The following is a 19,106-nucleotide window of genomic DNA, read 5'->3' as shown; positions in this document are numbered from 1 at the left end:
ACCACTATAATAAAGTGAGTATCAAAATAGTCACAAAATTTTGGGGGGGGTTCCCAGTGCATATAGTTATGGTTATACTATACTGTATTAAGTATGCAATAGCATTATGTCTAAAATATGCACATACCTTAATTAACAAGTACAATATTGTTAAAAATTGCTAACCATCATCTAGCCTTCAGTGAGTGATAATCACTTTTGCTGGTGCAGAGTTTAAAATGTTGCAGAAATTGCCAAAATGTGGTAAACTTGACCCAATGGACATCAGTTTAAGCAAACTCCACGAGATGGTGAAGGACAGAGAAGCCTGGCATGTTGCAGTCCATGGGGTCGCAAAGAGTCAGACATGACTGAGCAACTGAACAACCGCCAAAATGTGACACAGAAATAAGACTGAACAAATGGTGGTGTAAAAATGGCGTGATAGATGTACTTCACGCAGAGTTGCCGCACACTTTCAATTTGTAAAAAAAAAAAAGGCAGCATCTGTGAAGCCCAATACGGCATAAAAAGGCATAAATGGCATAAAACGAGCTTTGCCCGTGTTAGAGATGTATGTGCGTGTTCAGTCGATCAGTTGTGTCCGACTCTTTGTGACCCCATGGACTGTGGCCCTCCAGACTCCTCTCTCCATGGGATTTCCCAGGCAAGAACACTGGAGTGGGTTGCCATTTCCTTCTCCAGGGGATCTTGCCAACCCAGGAATCAAAACTGAGTCTCCTGAATTGGCAAATGGGTTATCACTGAACCATCAGGGAAGCCCCTGTGTTAGAAATAGTCTGACACTGAACATCAATCCTAAGAAAGTAATTGAAAAGTGTTTGTTACCTGAGTGCTATGAATTTTAAATGTTGAGATGTTTGAATTTAAAAAGACAGTTTTCATTTGAACATACAGTAGTACAGAAGTGCAGTCTAAAGATCCATTTTAAAAAGACTATTCCAATCAGCAAATTTACTAAGTTTTATTATGAAATTCCACAGATAAGCTCTGGCATTTAAAGATTAGAAAAGTGAGACAAAAATATTGCTTACAGAACATATTGATAGAAAAGTAAATTTTACTCTCTAGTATGAAATTAAAGTGAAAAACCACATGGAGTTAGAGGAGGTATACTGTATTAAGTTTTTTCCAAAGTGTACAATATAAGTATGTGTAATGTGATATTGATCATAAGGAATATAGGAAAAAGCAGTGAGGATTTTTCGAGATTCTTAAAATTCATTTATGAACTATAGTGTGCACTGAACAATTTTACGAAACTGAATAAGGTGACTTTGCTTTTCTGTCCTCTGTGACCACATCAGCTAATGCTGTACTGTGTGCTTGAATTTTGTTGAGTAGATTTTAAGTGTTCTCACCACATACACATACAAACACACACAAAGTGTTAACTATGTGAGGTGATATATGTGGTGAGTGACACGACAGTGGAAATCATTTCATAATGTATACATACACCAAGTCATCACATCGTATGCTTCAATATACAAAATTTAATTTGTCCATTGTACCTCTTTAAGAAAGTTAGGGAAAAAATTGGTCCAGTTAAAGAACAGAAGTCAAGCCCAAGTGCATTTCACTAGATACATCATCAATGGCTTCAATGGATTGCCTGGGAATTCCCAGCATCCACCGCACTTTCCAGGGCCAAGTCTATCACTTTTTAGCGAGGTTTTCTTGCTGTGGGTGCTCTACTGCAGCGGTCCCCAACCTTTTTGACATCAGGGACTGATTCTGTGAAAGACAATTTTTCCATGGAATGGGATGAGATAGTTTCAGGATGATTCACACACATAATATCTATGATGCTACTGCTAATCTGACAGGAGGCAGGGAGTTCAGACAGTGATGTGAGTGATAGGGAGTGGCTGTAAATACAGATACAGGTCTGTGGCCTGGAGGGTGGGGACCCCTGCTCTAGTGGGAAAAGCCTGTTAGCGTCAGCGTAACCACAGACTGGAGCGGAAGGGAATAAAAGCACAAATGATGTTAAGAATTACACAAAATTCACTGATGTGATTTGCATATACCACCTTCAGTGTAGTTGACTCCTGGGTGGCTTGATGTTTTCCTTCTATGATCAGAAGATCCACAGATTTTTCTCCACTGCTCACCGAACACGGCTGGCTGCCACGCTAAGGGCTTTTTGATGGTGAACAGTGTAAGAACCAATTCATACTTTTGTACTGCAGTTCTCAATGCAACTCCAGGACCTGGAATTTCTGAAACATTCAAAGCATCTCAAGTAGAAAAGAAAAAGTTCAAACCAGTCACCAGATCCAAAATTAGCATTTTATTCAGAACGCTGGGGTCAGAGGTGTATCATTTATATTCTGGTACACAATACAGAGGCAAAGCTGTTGTCAGAAGTCTCTCCAGTTTAAAAGCTTTTTTTTTTTCATTTTTTTTTAAAAACACACACTGCAGTAGTGCCACCAGTGTCAGGCCACCCCTTTCATTTCTTGTCTTTCCTTTTTTTTTCTTTTTTTGGTACAAATTATGTAAAACATTTGTGCTAAGAACTTTTCTCCCTCCCCAAACAAAAAAAGAAAATAAAAAATAAAAAAAAAAAATTAAAAAATTAAAAATTGAGTATCCTAACTACAGCTCAACAATTGAATCAAATGTCACTTTGTTTTGTAAATACTTTATCCATAACGAAAGATATAAACATGCAAAAAACCTGAATCCATAGTCCAAATAATACATACACATGTTCTGAAGTTTCTGCACTTCTCCATAGACTATGCCAATAAAACATTATGTACACATACCATTTTTACAGTGAAGTGGAAAAAATACAGTAAATAAAAAAGTGTACATGGATTAAGACCAAAATGTATCTAACATTCTAGTTTATGAAAAAATTCAATTTTGCTACAAATTGGTGATATGAAAACTCCCTTTATTTGCAACCAGCTGCGTAAGTTTTAAGATTTTAGTGGAAAAAAAAAAACAAACAAGAAACTAAAGTCTAAAACTAGAAGTAATGTACATTTTCCAATCTCATGGTCTCAGCCCCCAAGATAATAAAATTGCTCCATGAGTGGTTTGTCTGTTTAATTCCATATTTTTAATAAAAGCAAATGCGATGTAACAAAAGCGTGTCGAAGCATATCATGGTTTAACTTACTGCTCCCACCACAAAATATTTTGTCTTTTACTTATCATTTCAGAAATCAGTACCATTAAAGCCTTAAACATAAAACTAATTCCAATCTGAAAAAGGTACAAAAAGGCACATAAAATCCCAGTGCTTCTGTACTGTAAAATTCAAGTGTGACTGAGCTCAGTATTTTTCCAAACAGTATTGGATCACCGATATTCCCTCTGAGCCCAAATTGGTTTGCAGCCTCTGCCAAAGCCTCCAGCAAGCACTGTGCTAGTAGACTACAAAGTTAAAGCCTAGCTTCTGAATGCTTTTTGGGAATATCAGTTGCAATTGTTTGTACTTGTCCAAAAACCAAGTTCACCCTGAAGTTCAGTCGTCACCTCCACCGTACATGTCAGCGAGTTTCTTGAAGCGAGGCCCCCAGTCGTTCAGATAGTCATAGTCCTGCTCACCTCCACTACTGGAGGAATTAAGGGAGCTCAAGGACCCAGCCGTGGAACCACTGCCTTCATAGTCAAAGACTAAGAGAGAGTCGTAGGGTGGAGCGGTGGGATCGTTGTCAGCAGCTTTAAGGCCCTGCAGTTGGGAAGACAAGGAAGGGATGAGAAGAGGGTTACAGTGAGCGAATCCACAAGCAGACGCTAGCGGTCCCGGGGCATCAAACACCTGTTTGTAAGTTTCCACCTGCAGACCACCACGTGTGCAACCCAGAGAAACTGGTGTTATCACTATGTTTGAAAGTTAGACAAAAGTCAATGGATGTGTTTCCTCTGCAAAGAAGGAACTGTAAGGAATCTAGCTCAGTGAGGCTAGTGAGGCTGAGACATACCATGGGACGGGGTTAACTGGAGAAGGCAGTTCACAGGTGACAGAAATGAACCGCCAACGGCCTGAAGCTAGAAAGGGAGGATCTTAAATGAAGTTTGGTAATGCATCAGTAGAACAATGCATCGGACAAGACTAGTTTTGAATTATCACTCGTGGAGTGAGTTACATGAAACAATCTGGAAGGTGATGAACTCATGTGATATGTGGACCCTGATCTATGTAGAGTCAGAGTTACAAGATTTTGACAACGAACTGGTTTAGCAGGAATTACTTGCAGGGCAAAAAGAGACATAGAAATGAGTGCCATAGCGTCCCTGCGCTCTATAATTTACAACCTAGTAACAGGCATTACTATAGTATGACACAAATGATAAATAAGTAACAAAGCTATGAAATTTAGGCAAAAATCATCAGGATGCTAAAAACAAACACTGATTGGCTCAGAGAACTGGGTGTTCAAGGAAGAAGTGGCATTCTATCTAACATAAATTTGGAAGGGTATCAGAGGAAGAACAAAGACAGGCCAGATGTGATTATAACAAAAGAAAAGTTAGTCACTCAGTTAATCAAGAACAGAGTGACTTCTACCATCCACAGACTCTAGAAAAGTCATGATCCAATATCAATACACAGTATAAATATTGGGGAAGTGGATCCTAACAACCTAAAATTATATATATACACACACACACACATACACACACACACAGGGCTCTTAAAAATAATTGAAAAAATAAGAACCAGTGAAATGATTATCAATAAACTTAACTCTTGTACAAAGATTTTTTTATATATAACTCACGTATCTGCAGCTATTTCATAATTTTTTGACAAAACTTTAAGAATTTAATGTATGTCTATTTGTCACATACTAAGTATTTAATTTTTTCCCACTTCCATTCTAGCAGTCCAAGATAAACCACGGTTGGTCTCCAAACAGTCATTCTCTCTCTCCACAACTCTGCTTTTTAAAATTTTGGTGGCTCATTGTGGGTCCTCTTGTCCAAGATGTGATGAACCGTCCATCTTTAGATCAATCCTTCCAATCCACATGTGTCTCATGAATACATGTTTTTTTTTTTTTTTTGTTTAAATCAGTACAGTGGGGGAAGAGGAAAAAGAGCATGAAAATTATGGTCAGTATGTGTAGTGTTAAGAGGTCAGACACTGGGGTGATACCTCAGCTCTGCATAGTACCAGTTTCGGGACCTTGGCTGAGTTCCACCAGCCCCATTTTCTAATCTTCAACTGTAATCACAGTAATACAATCATTATGAAGCCCAAATAAAATAAAGTTGACCCAAGGGTATCTCCCCACAGTATCTGGCACTTGTTACAGCTCAGGAATATTAGTGAATTAAAAAAAAATTTTTTTTAAGTTTAGATAAAAAAAATTCTTGCTTTGGAATTTGAAAAAAGATATGTGGAGACATGTTTTAAGGGAATGAGTGAAGGCAAAAGGAGAAGGGGAGAGCAGAGATTGAGATGGTTAGATAGTATCACTAACTCAATGGACAAGAATTTGAGCAAACTCTGGGAGATGGTGAAGGAGAGGGGAGCCTGGCATGCTGCAGTCCATGGGGTTGCAGAGTTGGACAAGACTTAGAGATTAAACAAAAACAACAAAGGTTTTAAGAAACAAAACGGCAGTTGCTTGACTTCAACCAAAAACCTTGGAAAAAAGTACACACTACCACTTCCTCATGCCCGAGTCTGTCTCCCCAACAATCCTAACCTTTAATTAAATACCACTTTTCGTCTTCTCAAGTACACTATAACCCAGACATGCCTGTGTAAAGTAAAATAAAGCAAGTCTCCCTCAAACTACATCCATATATAACACATAAATAATTTTAGATAGGATTTTCTTGACTATATTTATAGAATAAGCTAAAGGACAAGTTTGTTAAGCCTGAGATGGGCAAACTCCAATTTCTCAAAATTCCTGATCTCTTTTTTGTGGCAGATTGTGTTACTGTCCTCAATGACTCACCATCCTCTCCCCATGGGTGGATCACATGCTTACAGCACCACAAGGACCACCCTGGAGCCAGCTGACTTCCCCAACCCACGGTCAGGCTCGGCCACCCGACTGACACTGCCCAATTAATGGAAACAGAAGCGTGGAGACCAGAAGAGTCTAATGCTCCATCAGCCCCCTCATCTTTCTCCTCTGCCTGCCAGGAGAAGGGCCTGCCCTAGAGGCGAGTTTTCCTTCTGCCTGGATCCTAGAATACAGAAGACATGTGGATCATGGTATCAGCACAAAACCGGAAATATAGAAAGGTGAAGACTAAGATGAACTGGAAAGTAGCAGTGGTGCGGCATCACGTGTGCCTGGATTCCGGGAGATGAAAGCCATGGCCTGTGTTTCCTGTGACTTAGAATAATTACTGGAAGCTGCCTGGTTTTCGCTGGGGTGTTAAAGGGCCTGAGACTTTCATCAAATGTCAACACCACCTAATTGACATCCTCAAAACAGATATCAGTTCAGTTCAGTTCAGTTCCTCAGTCATGTCCGACTCTTCACAATCCCATGGACTGCAGCACGCCAGGCTTCCCTGTTCATCACCAATTCCCAGAGATTGCTCAAACTCATGTCCATAGAGTCGGTGATGCCATCCAACCATCTCATCCTCTGTCGTAACCTTTATCCTCCTGCCCTCAAGCTTTCCCAGCATCAGGGTTTTCTCCAATGAGTCAGTTCGTCTCATCAGGTGGCCAAAGTACTGGAGTTTCAGCTTCAGCATCAGTCCTTCCAACACATATTCAGGGTTGATTTCCTTTAGGGTTGACTGGTTTGATCTCCTTGCAGTCCAAGGGACTCTCAAAAGTCTCTTCCAACACCACAGTTCAAAAGCATCAGTTCTTTAGTGCTCAGCTTTCTTTATGGTCCAATCCTCCATCGATACATGACTACTGGAAAAACCATAGCTTTGACTAGATGGACCTTTGTGGCAAAGTAATGTCTGTACTTTTTGATATGCTTTATAGTTGGTTGGTTATAGCTTTTCATCCAAGAAGCAAGCATCTTTTAATTTCATGGCTGCAGTCAGCATCTGTAGTAATTTTAGATACCCCCAAAATAAAGTCTGCCACTGTTTCTATTGTTTCCCCATCTATTTGCCAAGAAGTGATGGGACCAGATGCCATGATCTTAGTTTTCTTAATGTTGAGTTTTAAGCCAACTTTTTCACTCTCGTCTTTCACTTTCATCAAGATGCTCTTTAATTTGTTATATCAAAACAGATATAACATTGGTAATAATCTAGTCCTATACTCACCATCAAGAGACTCAAAAGTATTTCCCCCTTTTTTTCTATTGGAGCTCTACAATGTTGTATTATTTTCTGCTGTATAGAAAAGTGAATCAGCTCTAAGTATATATATATCCCCTCTGCTTTAGATTTTCTTCTCATCTAGATCACCACGGAACACTAACTAGAGTTCCCTGTGCTATATAGTCAATTCTCATTAGTTATCCATTTTATGCTTATGAAGGTGGCACGAGCAGTAAAGAAGCTGCCTGCCAATGCAAGAGACGCAGGTTCGATCCCTGGGTCAGGAAGATCCCTTTAAGTAGGAAATGGCAACCCACTCCAGTATTCTTGCCTGGAAAATTCCATGGGCAGAGGAGTTTGGCAGGCTGCTGTCCATGGGGTTGAAAAGAGTCAGATATGACGGAGCCAGCACAGCAGTGTATATATGTCAATCCTAAACTCCCAATCCATCCCACCCCATTTCCCGCTTGGTATCTATGTTTGTTCTCTATGTCTGTGTCTCTATTTCCTGCTTTGCAAATAGGTTCATCACTTTTCTAGATTTCACATATATACATTAATATATGGGATTTGTTTTTCTCTTTCTGACTTACTTCACTATTTATGACAATCTTTAGATTCATCAAAAATATTTCTTAAAAAAATTTAACTCCTACTATGGCTTTCTGATCATTCTGATAGTTGCTGAATCTATGTTTTATTTCTACATTTAAAAAAAAGAGGTTAAGGCTATAAAACCCATGAGAGGTCACTGCAAGCCAAAACATCAAACGCTGTCTCAGGTTCTTCTGATTACAAAAGGGCAAATCCCACTGAACTTTTCAAGAATTCTTAGGCAAGCCATCTTTCTGGGCTGAAGGTTAAGTACTTTAAGTCCCTGCCACTTGGAGAGCACCGATTTTTATCCAAGAATAAAATATGGCTTTTCTGGGTAAGGCATTATATAAATTCCGGGTACTATTTTGGTAATTCTAAAAAGATCATAGTCAAGTCCTTAGAAACTGATCATGACAGGCAGGCAACCACAGTGAACACACAGATAAATCCGGAGTAGTGGGGTACAGAAGCTCTGGTTTTTCCTTATGGAATTCCTTTTTTAAAAAATTTATTTTTGGCTGTTGTGGGTCTTCGTTGCTGAGCTGGTTTTCTCTAGCTGTGCTGAGTAGGGGCTTCTCTTGTTGCAGAGCACAGGCTCTAGGGTGCTTGGGCTCAGTAGCCGTGACTCACAGACTTAGTTGCTCCACAGGACATAGAATCTTCCAGGGGCAGGAATGAAACCCAAGTCCCTTGCACTGGCAGGCGGATTCTTATCTACTGTACCACCAGGGAAGTCTCTGGGATTCCTTTATTTGTTGGTGTGGACACCATTTCACATGATGTCTGACACACTTTTGCCAAATTTACAAAAATCTATATGTGTTTCTGTCTCCCTACTGGGTCTGACTACATCTGTAAGAGGATGTGTTTGTTTCACCTTTCCTGGAGAGACAGATCGTGAACTCTGGATAAATCTGAACTAGTTTCTGCAGTCAGCTGCCTCTGTCATATCAAAGCTGCAGCTCTGGCTGAATTCCTGGTGACCTTGAATTTATAGACTTCTGATCCCATGTTTTATGGTGGAGACATGCTTTACAGGGACTATAAACACCCACATTCTTGTGTGAACACATGAAGGATATAAAACCCAAGAGTCAGTCCCTAACAGTCAGTCCCCTATTGTCTCAAATCTAACTCAGTTCGGATCATCATTACATCCTGCCTCAAAGTATTAGTTGCTCAACTGTGTCCAACTTTTTCCGACTCCATGGACTATAGCCCGCCAGGCTCCTCCGTCCATGGAATTTTCCAGCCAAGAATACTGAAGTGGGTTGCCATTTCCTTCTACAGGGGATCTTCCCAACCCAGGGATGGAACCTGGATCTCCTGCACTGCAGGCAGATTCTTTACTGTCTGCCCCACCAGGGAAGACCTCCAGGGAACATCCTGCCTGGACCATGGCAAAAGCCTCTCTAGCGGGTTTCCATGTCCCCAGGACTCTACCTGCTTCTATCTCGCCAACTACTATTGGTTCCTCTCTCAGACATTATTAGATTTTTTGATGCCACACCCCCAACCCCAAGTAAAACTTTCTGACTGCTATCCCCTGTAGCAATGCTTCCAAAATAAGGGAGGAGTTCCCCTGGGGGTATGCAAGATGATTTTTAAATGGTACACAGGCATTTTAAAACAATTTTTATTTAAAAGAAGTTAAAATTGATAAAAAATTTAAATACATCATAAAAGCTGTTTGTAGACATGGAAAAGACAAGGAGGCGTTACTTAAATGCCTGAAGCTGGATGTTAGGGTAACCTACAGGATATAGTCAAAACCCTTCAAGGAGCATTCATTTCACCTTTCCCTTACAACTCTTCTCAATTCCAGCATCCATAGCTGAAGTATTCACTAAATTATTCAGCAAAATCCCCTCAAACCTAAAAACATCTTATTTTTGGAGTATCTCCATGTTATTTACACATTCATTTCCTGCTAGCTGAAATGTGATTCCTTTTGTTTAAAATGTCCTATGTCATATTTTTTTCATTTGATTAATTTCCATCCATCTATCCATCTGCTTAAAGGCCATTAAAAATGTCACTTCTGTTTCCTGGAATTCTTCCCCAAATCGTGACTGAGAGTAGTTCCCGTGGTCTCCCTCGTCCTCTTTATCTCTATCGCCATACTTCGGTTATACTGGATCATGACCTCCCTTTCTGCCGAGGTGGTTCTGTACTCATTTCAGATGCTGCACACGTTGCCTGACATCCAACAGCTATTCTAGATGTAATTTGTACTGTTGTCCTGGGCTTAGTTTGCTCACTTTGGCACCTTGCTCATGTTTATATTTATACCTTTCAGAAGAGGCCAGGATTTAGGTTTAAAATATCTGCAAATATAAAAGTATATCATGATCACATGACAGTGAAACTCTGTGACTTATGAGTACCAACATTACTACATCCTTTTCTGGAAAATTCACTTTACTTCAGTATTTTTTTTTTTTTGGAACTAGAGCTTATTACTTGTTTTATTTACAGTTAAAGGGCAGTATAAAGTTTTTACTCCTGAATAGTAACTTGTAATGATAATATGATACTGATAGTAATTAAGAGATTTTACAGTCACTATACTAAGCACTTTATGTGGACTGTATTATTTCATCCTCACTGCAATCTTAAAAGGAGGGTCTATTATTATCCCCATTTTATAAATAAAGAAACTAGAAATCTAAGTGATTACATCTAAGGACCCTAACCTTATACAAGGTTAACAGAGCTGTTAAATGAGGCATCTGGATTTGAACTTCAATGCCTAACTCTTGTAAGAGTGGACAGAGATAAGCTTAAAATAATATATTAAATTATTTTAATATATTTAATATATTTAATATATTATATATTAAATTATATTTAATTATTAAGAGAAAAAAGGCAAATATTTTAAACTTTGGTAGTTATTATAAACAAATTATTATAAACAAGTTATTCCAGGAGTACCTTCCATGCATTTTTAAATAATATTAATTGAAAGTTGGTCTTTTAACTGATTTGGTTAAAAGAAATATGCCCTTGGTTTTTATATTTCTGAGATACAGAAAAACACAGGATTAACATAGTTAATGGAGGTATGCTAATATCTACTGTTGACCTGAGATTAAATTACTTTTAGTTTCAACTTTTCAACCTCTGAAGATCTTATTTAAAAATTTCAAAACAGAATGAAATTCTGTGCTTGAAATTCAAAATGTGTGATTTGGTTTATGCTACCTACCAGTCTAGAAATGTTATCATTTTTGAGACTCATTATTTAAATAAGCAAAGTAGAAACTGTTCTCATGAGCTTACCTATTCTTTACATCTATAAAAACACTCCAATTATAATCTCCACTATATTCTTCTTCCTTTGGAACATTCAGTACTATACTAAATCAAATAAAACCTGGAGATAAATCTGTTTGCATTTTAAATGCAGTTATAAAATGTGCTTGAGTTCTTTCTAGGTGCCTTCAACTCAAAACTTTACCTGTATTTAATTTTATCAGTCTAGTTATAGAAAGATACCAAACAAGTCTTAGTGGGTGTGTTAGATGGAAGAATCTACATAGTGAGTTTGAATGTCATCTCTGATTTAGGTCTTTTAACGGTTTGAGTCCGCTGAACTTTCTCACAGAACTGATCATCACATCCCTGGACCCACTTTGTAGTTGTTTTCTGTGATACCTTAAACGCTTTAGACTTTCTGTGTCCAAAAGTAGGGCATTTCTAGGTATAGACTCTGGGTTCCCCTTTCTCCTCCATATTTCTCTGTCTTACAATCACGTTCAGTTTTGAGGATTTAGCAGTCATTTGGGGGATGATTTCCAAAAGCGGTCCTTTTGTCCATTCATGTACTCACCAAACCAGCTTGCCCACAAGGGTCCCCCAGGGATGCACCCTTCCCCCTGGACCACCTGAGGGCTCTGAGGGATGAGCAGGGATGCTTGGATAGGAGTAATGGAGGGAGGTGAGTTGTAGGTACGAGTGGATGCCACTGATGGCTCCCATCCGTACTCTGCGTGCCTGACCCTTCATGGGCTGACAAAGAGGAACTAATATCTTAGAAAAAGAGCAAAGGGCATTCCAAGCAGGAAAAACTGTGTGGGCCTGGCACTGGCAAGGAATTACAAGCTGAGATAAGGAACCACAAGTAGAGGTCTCTGTGGCCTGCCTGTAGAATGCAGGTGGGGGACGGGCCTGAGATGAAGCTGGATTGCCGAGGTAAGAACCAGATCCAACGGGGCATCCTGTGCCTGGCAAGGGGAGAGTTCAGACACTGGGATGTTTGCCTGGTATAGAGATCGTGCTAGGAGCAAGTCGGGGACGCATACCGAGAGCCTCACCCTCTACTGTCTCATCTATGTATCACTGGCACTGGATGTACACAGTACCTATATGGTAGTTACCTGCTGAATGAGTGATCCTAAACCAAGCTCAAGAGGACTGCCAAATGAGCCGTTTCTAACAAAGGCCGACAATTTCCAAATTATGAATGGGCTGTATTTCAGAAGTTGATGTGCAAAGTCAGTTGTTCAGAACAAACTTTTTCATTTAGGTATTCACACGTTATAATCTCCAGCCACTGTTGAAACTGCGTACCTGAGAAAGCAGATTTCCACATGTAAATTCCTACTGTTCACCTCTTCCTACGGTTGGGTCACTGAACCGTATTACCTAAATACTCTCTTCTCTTTACTGAAGGAAGTCCAGTCATATTTTTTCAAAAACGGGGACTTTCCTGGGGGCTCAGTGGCTAAGAATCCGCTGGCCAGTGCAGGGGACACAGGTTCGATCCCTGGTCTGGGAAGATTTCTACATGCTGTGGGACAACAAAGCCCGTGAGCTGCAACTACTGAAGCCCAAGTACCCTAGATCCTGTGCTCCACAACAAGAGAAGCCACTGAAATAAGCAGTTCACGCTCCACAACTAGAGAGTAGCCCCTCCTCGCTGCAACTCAAGAAAACCTGCACAGCAACGAAGAACCAGCACAGCCAAAAATAAATAAATAAATAAATAGTGCATGTCCCACACACCTGTCACAGTCCTTGAATTCCTTGCAACAACAGAATCTAGGAGCTACTCAACACAGTAGATGCTTAGGTTACACAAAGAAGGTCAGGAAATCACCCTCATCCCAGAGAGAATAGACATGCTAACATAGGAAAGAGAAATACCAACAGTTACACCCCATGTGAGGACTATGACCCAGGGAACGTCTTGGTATTAATAATAACCCTTCACAGAGGTATCAGAACAGCTTCAGAGAGAAGAGGATATTTGAGCTGCAACTGAAGGCTAAATGGGTATCTCCTGACAGCTAAGAAGGGCTTCGGAAAAGCTGTTGCTGTTGTAAAAGTTGTTGTTGTTCAGCCGCTCAGTCAGAAAAGTTAATTTATAGTTAAGCCTCTGATGCTTTTGAGGGGCTACAAATAGTTTGGCGTGGCCGCAGCACAAGAAGGGAATATGGATGGAAAGGAGGGCAGACACAGATTACAAACAGCCTTAGAAATGACCCTTGGTGCTTGAACTTTGTCTTGAGAAAAGAGGAGCATCCCGAGGGAATGGAGTCCCACAGGACAGCGATACTTCAGGGACACCTTCAGGAGAGTATCTGTTGAATTTCACTGAAGCCAGAATTCTTGCTTTATGAAAGTCCAGTGCCTATACCTACATTTAGAAGATTCACCGTGTCTTGAAATCCAACAACCACAGGAATAAATAATAAGGATGAAAGCTGTGGGATGGGGGACCGGGATGGGGAATTCGTGTAACTCTATGGCTGATTCATATCAATGTATGACAAAACCCACTGAAAAATAAAAAATAAAAAAAAAAAAAAAAAAAAAGGATGAAAGCTAAATTAGAAGTAAACTCATCAGGTATGCTTACATATTCAAAAATATCTAGTTATATATATGTGTGTGTGTATGTATATTCCTGCCGATTCCCCTAACCAAGCCTACTGTATAAATAATCTGGAAAAGTCAGGGTATATTTTTATACATAAAGGAGTTACCTGCACTCTGTTTTTGCCTTCTGTTAGCTTTTAAATCATGTCTACTGCAAATTAACCTATTAACTATTTAACAGAATCGAACAGATATGTTCAAAAAGCAGCATGTATTTTAAGAATAGGTAGTAATGAATATTTGTAAAGATAGATTAGCGAATTGTGTTTCAAAATTTTTCCTACAAACTATAAGAGCATCTAAAAACTAAGGTAGATTGATTATGTAGATGTAATATATGACTGTTTCAAGGAAGCCTAGGAAATGGGGCTTCCCTGGTGACTCAGATGGTAAAAAAAAAATCTGCCTGCAATGTGGGAGACCCGAATTTGATCCCTGAGTTAGAAAGATCCCCTGGAGGAGGGAATGGCAACCCACTCCAGTATTCTGGCCTGGAGAATCCCAAGGACAGAGGACCTGGTGAGCTACAGTCCACAGGGTTGCAAAGAGTTGGACACGACTGAGCGACTAACCCTTTCATTTTCAGGAAATGAATCTTATCAGCACAGGACTGAAGGCAATAATATACAACAGATGCTTTCCACTGTGAAAGGCCCTGAGACCAATCCTGGCCTTGCTGTTTCTGAATGCCAGGACACGGCCAGAGAACATGAGTCCTGTCATATATTCACAATCAATATCAATATGCATCGTTCTCTTAAACTAACAATAAAAATTCCAAAGAAGAATTGCAGTAAAACTGTAGACATGATCAAAAGAAGCAGTATTAAATCATTTGACTTCAAAACTTCAGGATTAAACGTAGCAGAACTCTTGGTCAGTAATGAAATAAAAGAATGCCGTAATAATTTTGACAGTGGAAATCATTATCTGTTATATTCAACAGAGAATTAGCCTGCCTCTTGCAGAAGCTCTTAAAACTCCTCAACTAGACAAGTATTTAAATCACTTACATAATATTTAATTTAGCTGCACTTCCTGCTAATCTTATTTGATGGAACTCTCTAGTCGATGGGTGCATGTGTGCTAAGTTGCGTCAGCTGTGTCTGACTCTTAGCGACCCTAGGAACTATAGCCCATCAGGCTCCTCCATCCCTGGGATTCTCCAGGCAGGAATACTGGAGTGGGTTGCCTCGCCCTCCTCCATGGGTTCTTCCCAACCCAGGGATCAAATCCATGTCTCTTATGTCTCCTCACTTGGTAGGTGGGTTCTTTACCACGGAGTCACCTGGGTAGGCATTGAATTCTCTTCATTTGTGGGATTCAAAGGGTACAGTGTGAGGAAAATGAAAGCGAACTATTATTGCATGTATCAGTGCTAATAAATGAAATCAGAATACATTATAATATCATTGGGGCTTTCCTGGTAGCTCGGCTAGTAAAGAATCCACCTGCAATGCAGGAGAGCTTGGTTCGATTCCTGAGTCAGGAAGATCCCCTGGAGAAAGGACAGGCTTCCCACTCAGTATTCTTGAGTCTCTCTGGTGGCTCAGTCGGTAAAGAATCCGCCGGCAACGTGAGAGGCTTGGGTTCGATCACTGGGTTTGGAAGATCCCCTGGAGGAGGGTACAGCAACTCACTCCAGTATTCTTGGCTGGAGAATCCCCAGGGACCGAGGAGCCTGGCGGCCTACAGTCCATGGAGTCACAAAGTCGGACACAACTGAGTGACTTAAACACAAAGCATAATATCTTTGGCTTATTGATTACTTGTAACCATGGGAAAAATCCTTGGGAGAGAATGTGACTAATGCTGGTAACATATAAGGCTGTGATTTACAAATACAGAATAGTAGTTGACAGATCTCTTTTGGGCTGATCAGAGCCATCTCATCTGTTCTCTGTTACTGAAGTCACATTGGCTTTTGCACAAAAATAACATAGAAAAAAAAGCTGTATTTTAATGAACTACATAGCTATATTCTCATCAAATTGTGGTCTCCACAGTACTTCTGTTGTTTAGTTGCACAATTGTGTCCAATTCTTTGCGACCCCATGGACTCTAGCCCACCAGTCTCTTCTGTCCATGGGATTTCCCAGGCAAGGATACTGGAGTGGGTTGCCATTTCCTCCTCCAGGGGATCTTCCTGATCCAGGGACTGAACCTGCATCTCCTGCACTGGTAGGTGAATTCTTTACCACTGAGCCACCCGGGAAGTCTCAATAGTACTGTTAGCATCCAACAAACACCCTTATAGAGAAAGAGTCTCTCTCGGCACCTCATTAATGAAGTCCCCGATGTCCCCTGGGTGCGGGGCTGCAGATCGAACTGGGTACTGGGGCTCTGCGTGGATGGGCCTCTCATCCAACCGTCGGATTCCAACTGGCTTGATGGCATCCGGCTCCACCGTATCAGGCTGCTGGAGCTGGCTCAGATCGTAGTCCTGCAAGAGACAAAGGCAAAACCCCATGGGAGACGGGCACAAGGACCGGAACTGCCAGCCTGTTTCTAAATGCATACCCAGAATGCACAGAAGTGAATGAAGTTTAACATAATGGAAAAGTTGCCACTACGAGCTTTTCATGTTATGATTAAATATTGCTCTCACGCAGCTCTTTCTTCTGTGTTTTTCATTTCGACAGTCTGTGCGCCATCTGCTTTCCTATGTTCCTCATCAGCTTCCAATAGGAAACAGCAGTGAGAGGAGGTCCCGCTACAAAATGACTAAAAAAATCGACTAGAAAATACGGTAGTACCACAGAAGCAAAAGTGCTCATTAAATGTTGGTGGGGTTCAGAACAGGCTGCCCTCAGATATGGCAATGTGGCATATTAAATATCTGAAGCTCAAGCACTCTTCTGAAAAACAGCCGAAACAAGAAAGTCACTCTGACTCCCCCCATCTCACCCTTCTTCTCTGAAACAGGTCACAAAATTCTGATGCGAAAGGCCCCCCTCTCCTTAAACCAGGAGGAGAGAAACCCTCCTCACCACCAGAGAATAGCATTTGGGACCAAGAACTCTGTACAAAGAAACTTCCTTTTTTTATGATAGTAAAATTATCTGTTTATGATATAAAACTCAGAAAATTAAAAAGTATAAAGAGAAAGTGATCTCATCTATAATTCCACAATGTAACAGTCATATTCAGGTGTATTTGGTTATAATAAAGTGCTATTATTTTTAAAAAATAATTTTATTGGAGTATAGTTGATTTACAATGTTGTATTGGTTTCTCCCGTATGGCAAAGTGAATCAGTTATACATGTACATATGTCCACTCTTTTTTAGATTATTTTCTCACATGGATTAATAGACAGTATTGAGCAGACTCCCCTGTGCTAGAGTAGGTCTTTATTAGTTACTTATTTTATATATAGTAGTGTGTATATGTCAACTCCAATCTCCCAATTTATTCCACCCTGCTCTTACTCCCTGAGAGTCACAGGTTTGTTTTCTACATTAGTAACTCTATATCTGTCTTATTGATAAGTTCATTTGTGCTCTTTTTTAATGTTCCACATGTAAGTGATATCATAACGATATTTGTCTTTCTCCGACTTACTTCACTCAATATGACAGTCCATGTTGCTGCAAATGACATTATTAACATTTTTTAAACAGCAAACTTTCTCAAACTAACCCTTATCTTCCTAGTTACTTCTTTACCATTCACTACTCTAAGCCCCAGACCTTTGTCTTATCAATTCTCTACAAAGTTACTGTTTCTTCGTCTACAGGGTATAAACACTCCCAGCTCTGGTCACTTCTTCCAGGGCCTGCATTCTCTTGTGGAGATTCCCACATGGAGGTAAAAGTTCCATCAAATGTGTCTGTTCTTCTCCTGTTAATCTGTCTTTGTTGGTTTAATTTTCAGACCCAGCCAGGGATACTCGGAGGGTAGAGAAAATTTTTCCCTCCCCTGAAATATTATATTGCTTTAATATTAAAAAAAAAATTGTTGTAAGTGTATTTTCCTTTACTTAAAGGAAAGCTTTAGTTCATCAAGATTTCAAGGCCACTTCACTCTTTCTTCTCTTCAAACATCTGTAGGAAGTGTGTGCATGCTCAGTTGCATTTGACTCTTTGCAACCCTGGGGACTATAGCCTGCCGGGCTCCTCTGTCCATGGAATTTTTCAGGCAAGCATACTGGAGTAGGTTACCATTTCTTCCTCCAGGGGATCTTCCCAACCCAGGGATTGACCCACATCTCCTGTGTCTCCTGCATTGGCGGGCAGGTTCTTTACCACTAGCGCCACCTGGAAAGCCCCCTCAGTGCCTAGTCTGACACTATTATCGGTGGGACCAGTCTGACCTGTGGCCTTTTTTCTTAAAGACTGACTTTGACATTTTTAAAGGATTATTTAAAACAGTGGTAACAACGGACAAGAAGAATATCCTACTGAGACTATATATGTGGCCCGAAGCCTTACTATTCAGCCCTTTACAGAAAAAGTCTGCCAACCTCTGGCTCAGAGGTATGAGGGAGTGTGTATTCTCTTCCAGAGCAGTCCTGGGGGTATGTCTTTGAAATACAGCCTGTCCACTTTGTGAGGCAGAGAAGAACTTGGGAAGAAGGATGCTCTGGGCACTGGTTAGGCCCTTAACTATTTTGAGCTTTAGCATCAGCCAGCTGAACAAGAATGTCCAAAGACACTAAGTATAATGTAGAAATGAATCAAAATTTTAGGTTTGGGCAAATACTTTAGTTTTCAAACCTCTAAATTCTGGTAATAAGAAACATCACATCCCCAGCTTAACCAAAATTATCTAATTCACTGTTGATATTTACAGAAAGTACAGATTTTATGGTACTCTTTTTAGTTCAGGCTTCATCTCTGTCTAAAACCAGCTCAAAACTGTTTACAGTATCTCTATAGTGGTTTTGATTCATTCAACGCTTGAATATTTACCATGCTCTGGCAATGCTCAAGATCCTTTACATATGTTCGCTCATTCATGCTCTGAGCAACATTGTGTGACACTGCGTTTTATTATCCTCTTTTAAGAATTGAGGAAACTGAGTCTAAATCACTCAAGTCATATGTCAAATGCTCCAGATCTAATAAGACACAGAGATATGCTAGGACTTCAAACAGATTAGACTCCAAAGCCTAGCTCTTGTCCCAGCTACAAGGTTGGGATGGATGAGGGACGAGGGGCAGGAATATGAGGAACGATTGAAACAACAGAGGATCAAGAGGGGAAGGGTCACTGATATCCAACCCACTCTGTACCAGGCGCTACACCAGCCTCCTATAAGTGTCTTCTCATTATCATAATTTGAGATAAAGAAACAGACTTGGAAAGGTTGAGTAATACGTACAAGGTCACACAGCTGCTACCCTATTGACATGAGCATCAAAACTAGGTGTGTCTGATTTCAAAATGTTGGTCTA

The 19,106-nt window shown here is 40.3% G+C and overlaps 1 protein-coding gene across 2 annotated transcripts in view; it reads right to left on the bottom strand.

Annotated features, from left to right (window-relative positions):
• Window positions 1-2,256: 2,256 nt before the first annotated feature.
• CDH2 (cadherin 2) overlaps window positions 2,257-19,106 on the bottom strand; it is a 253,633-nt gene continuing 236,783 nt past the window's right edge. The window contains exons 15-16 of one of the 2 annotated variants that reach the window (XM_065932405.1): window positions 15,986-16,150; window positions 2,257-3,691 (exon numbers count right to left, since the gene is read on the bottom strand). In XM_065932405.1, coding sequence (XP_065788477.1) covers window positions 3,485-3,691; window positions 15,986-16,150 — 372 coding nt within the window. In that variant the 3' untranslated portion in view covers window positions 2,257-3,484. The remainder of the gene's footprint in view (window positions 3,692-15,985; window positions 16,151-19,106) is intronic. The other variant, XM_065932406.1, reaches the window with a different exon arrangement.

The sequence above is a fragment of the Muntiacus reevesi genome, chromosome 4 (genome assembly GCF_963930625.1).
Source record: "Muntiacus reevesi chromosome 4, mMunRee1.1, whole genome shotgun sequence".
In the NCBI taxonomy this organism is placed as follows: Eukaryota; Metazoa; Chordata; class Mammalia; order Artiodactyla; family Cervidae; genus Muntiacus; species Muntiacus reevesi.
The sequence above is the reverse complement of the archived record's forward strand: the minus strand, read 5'-3'. Positions and strand labels throughout refer to the sequence as shown.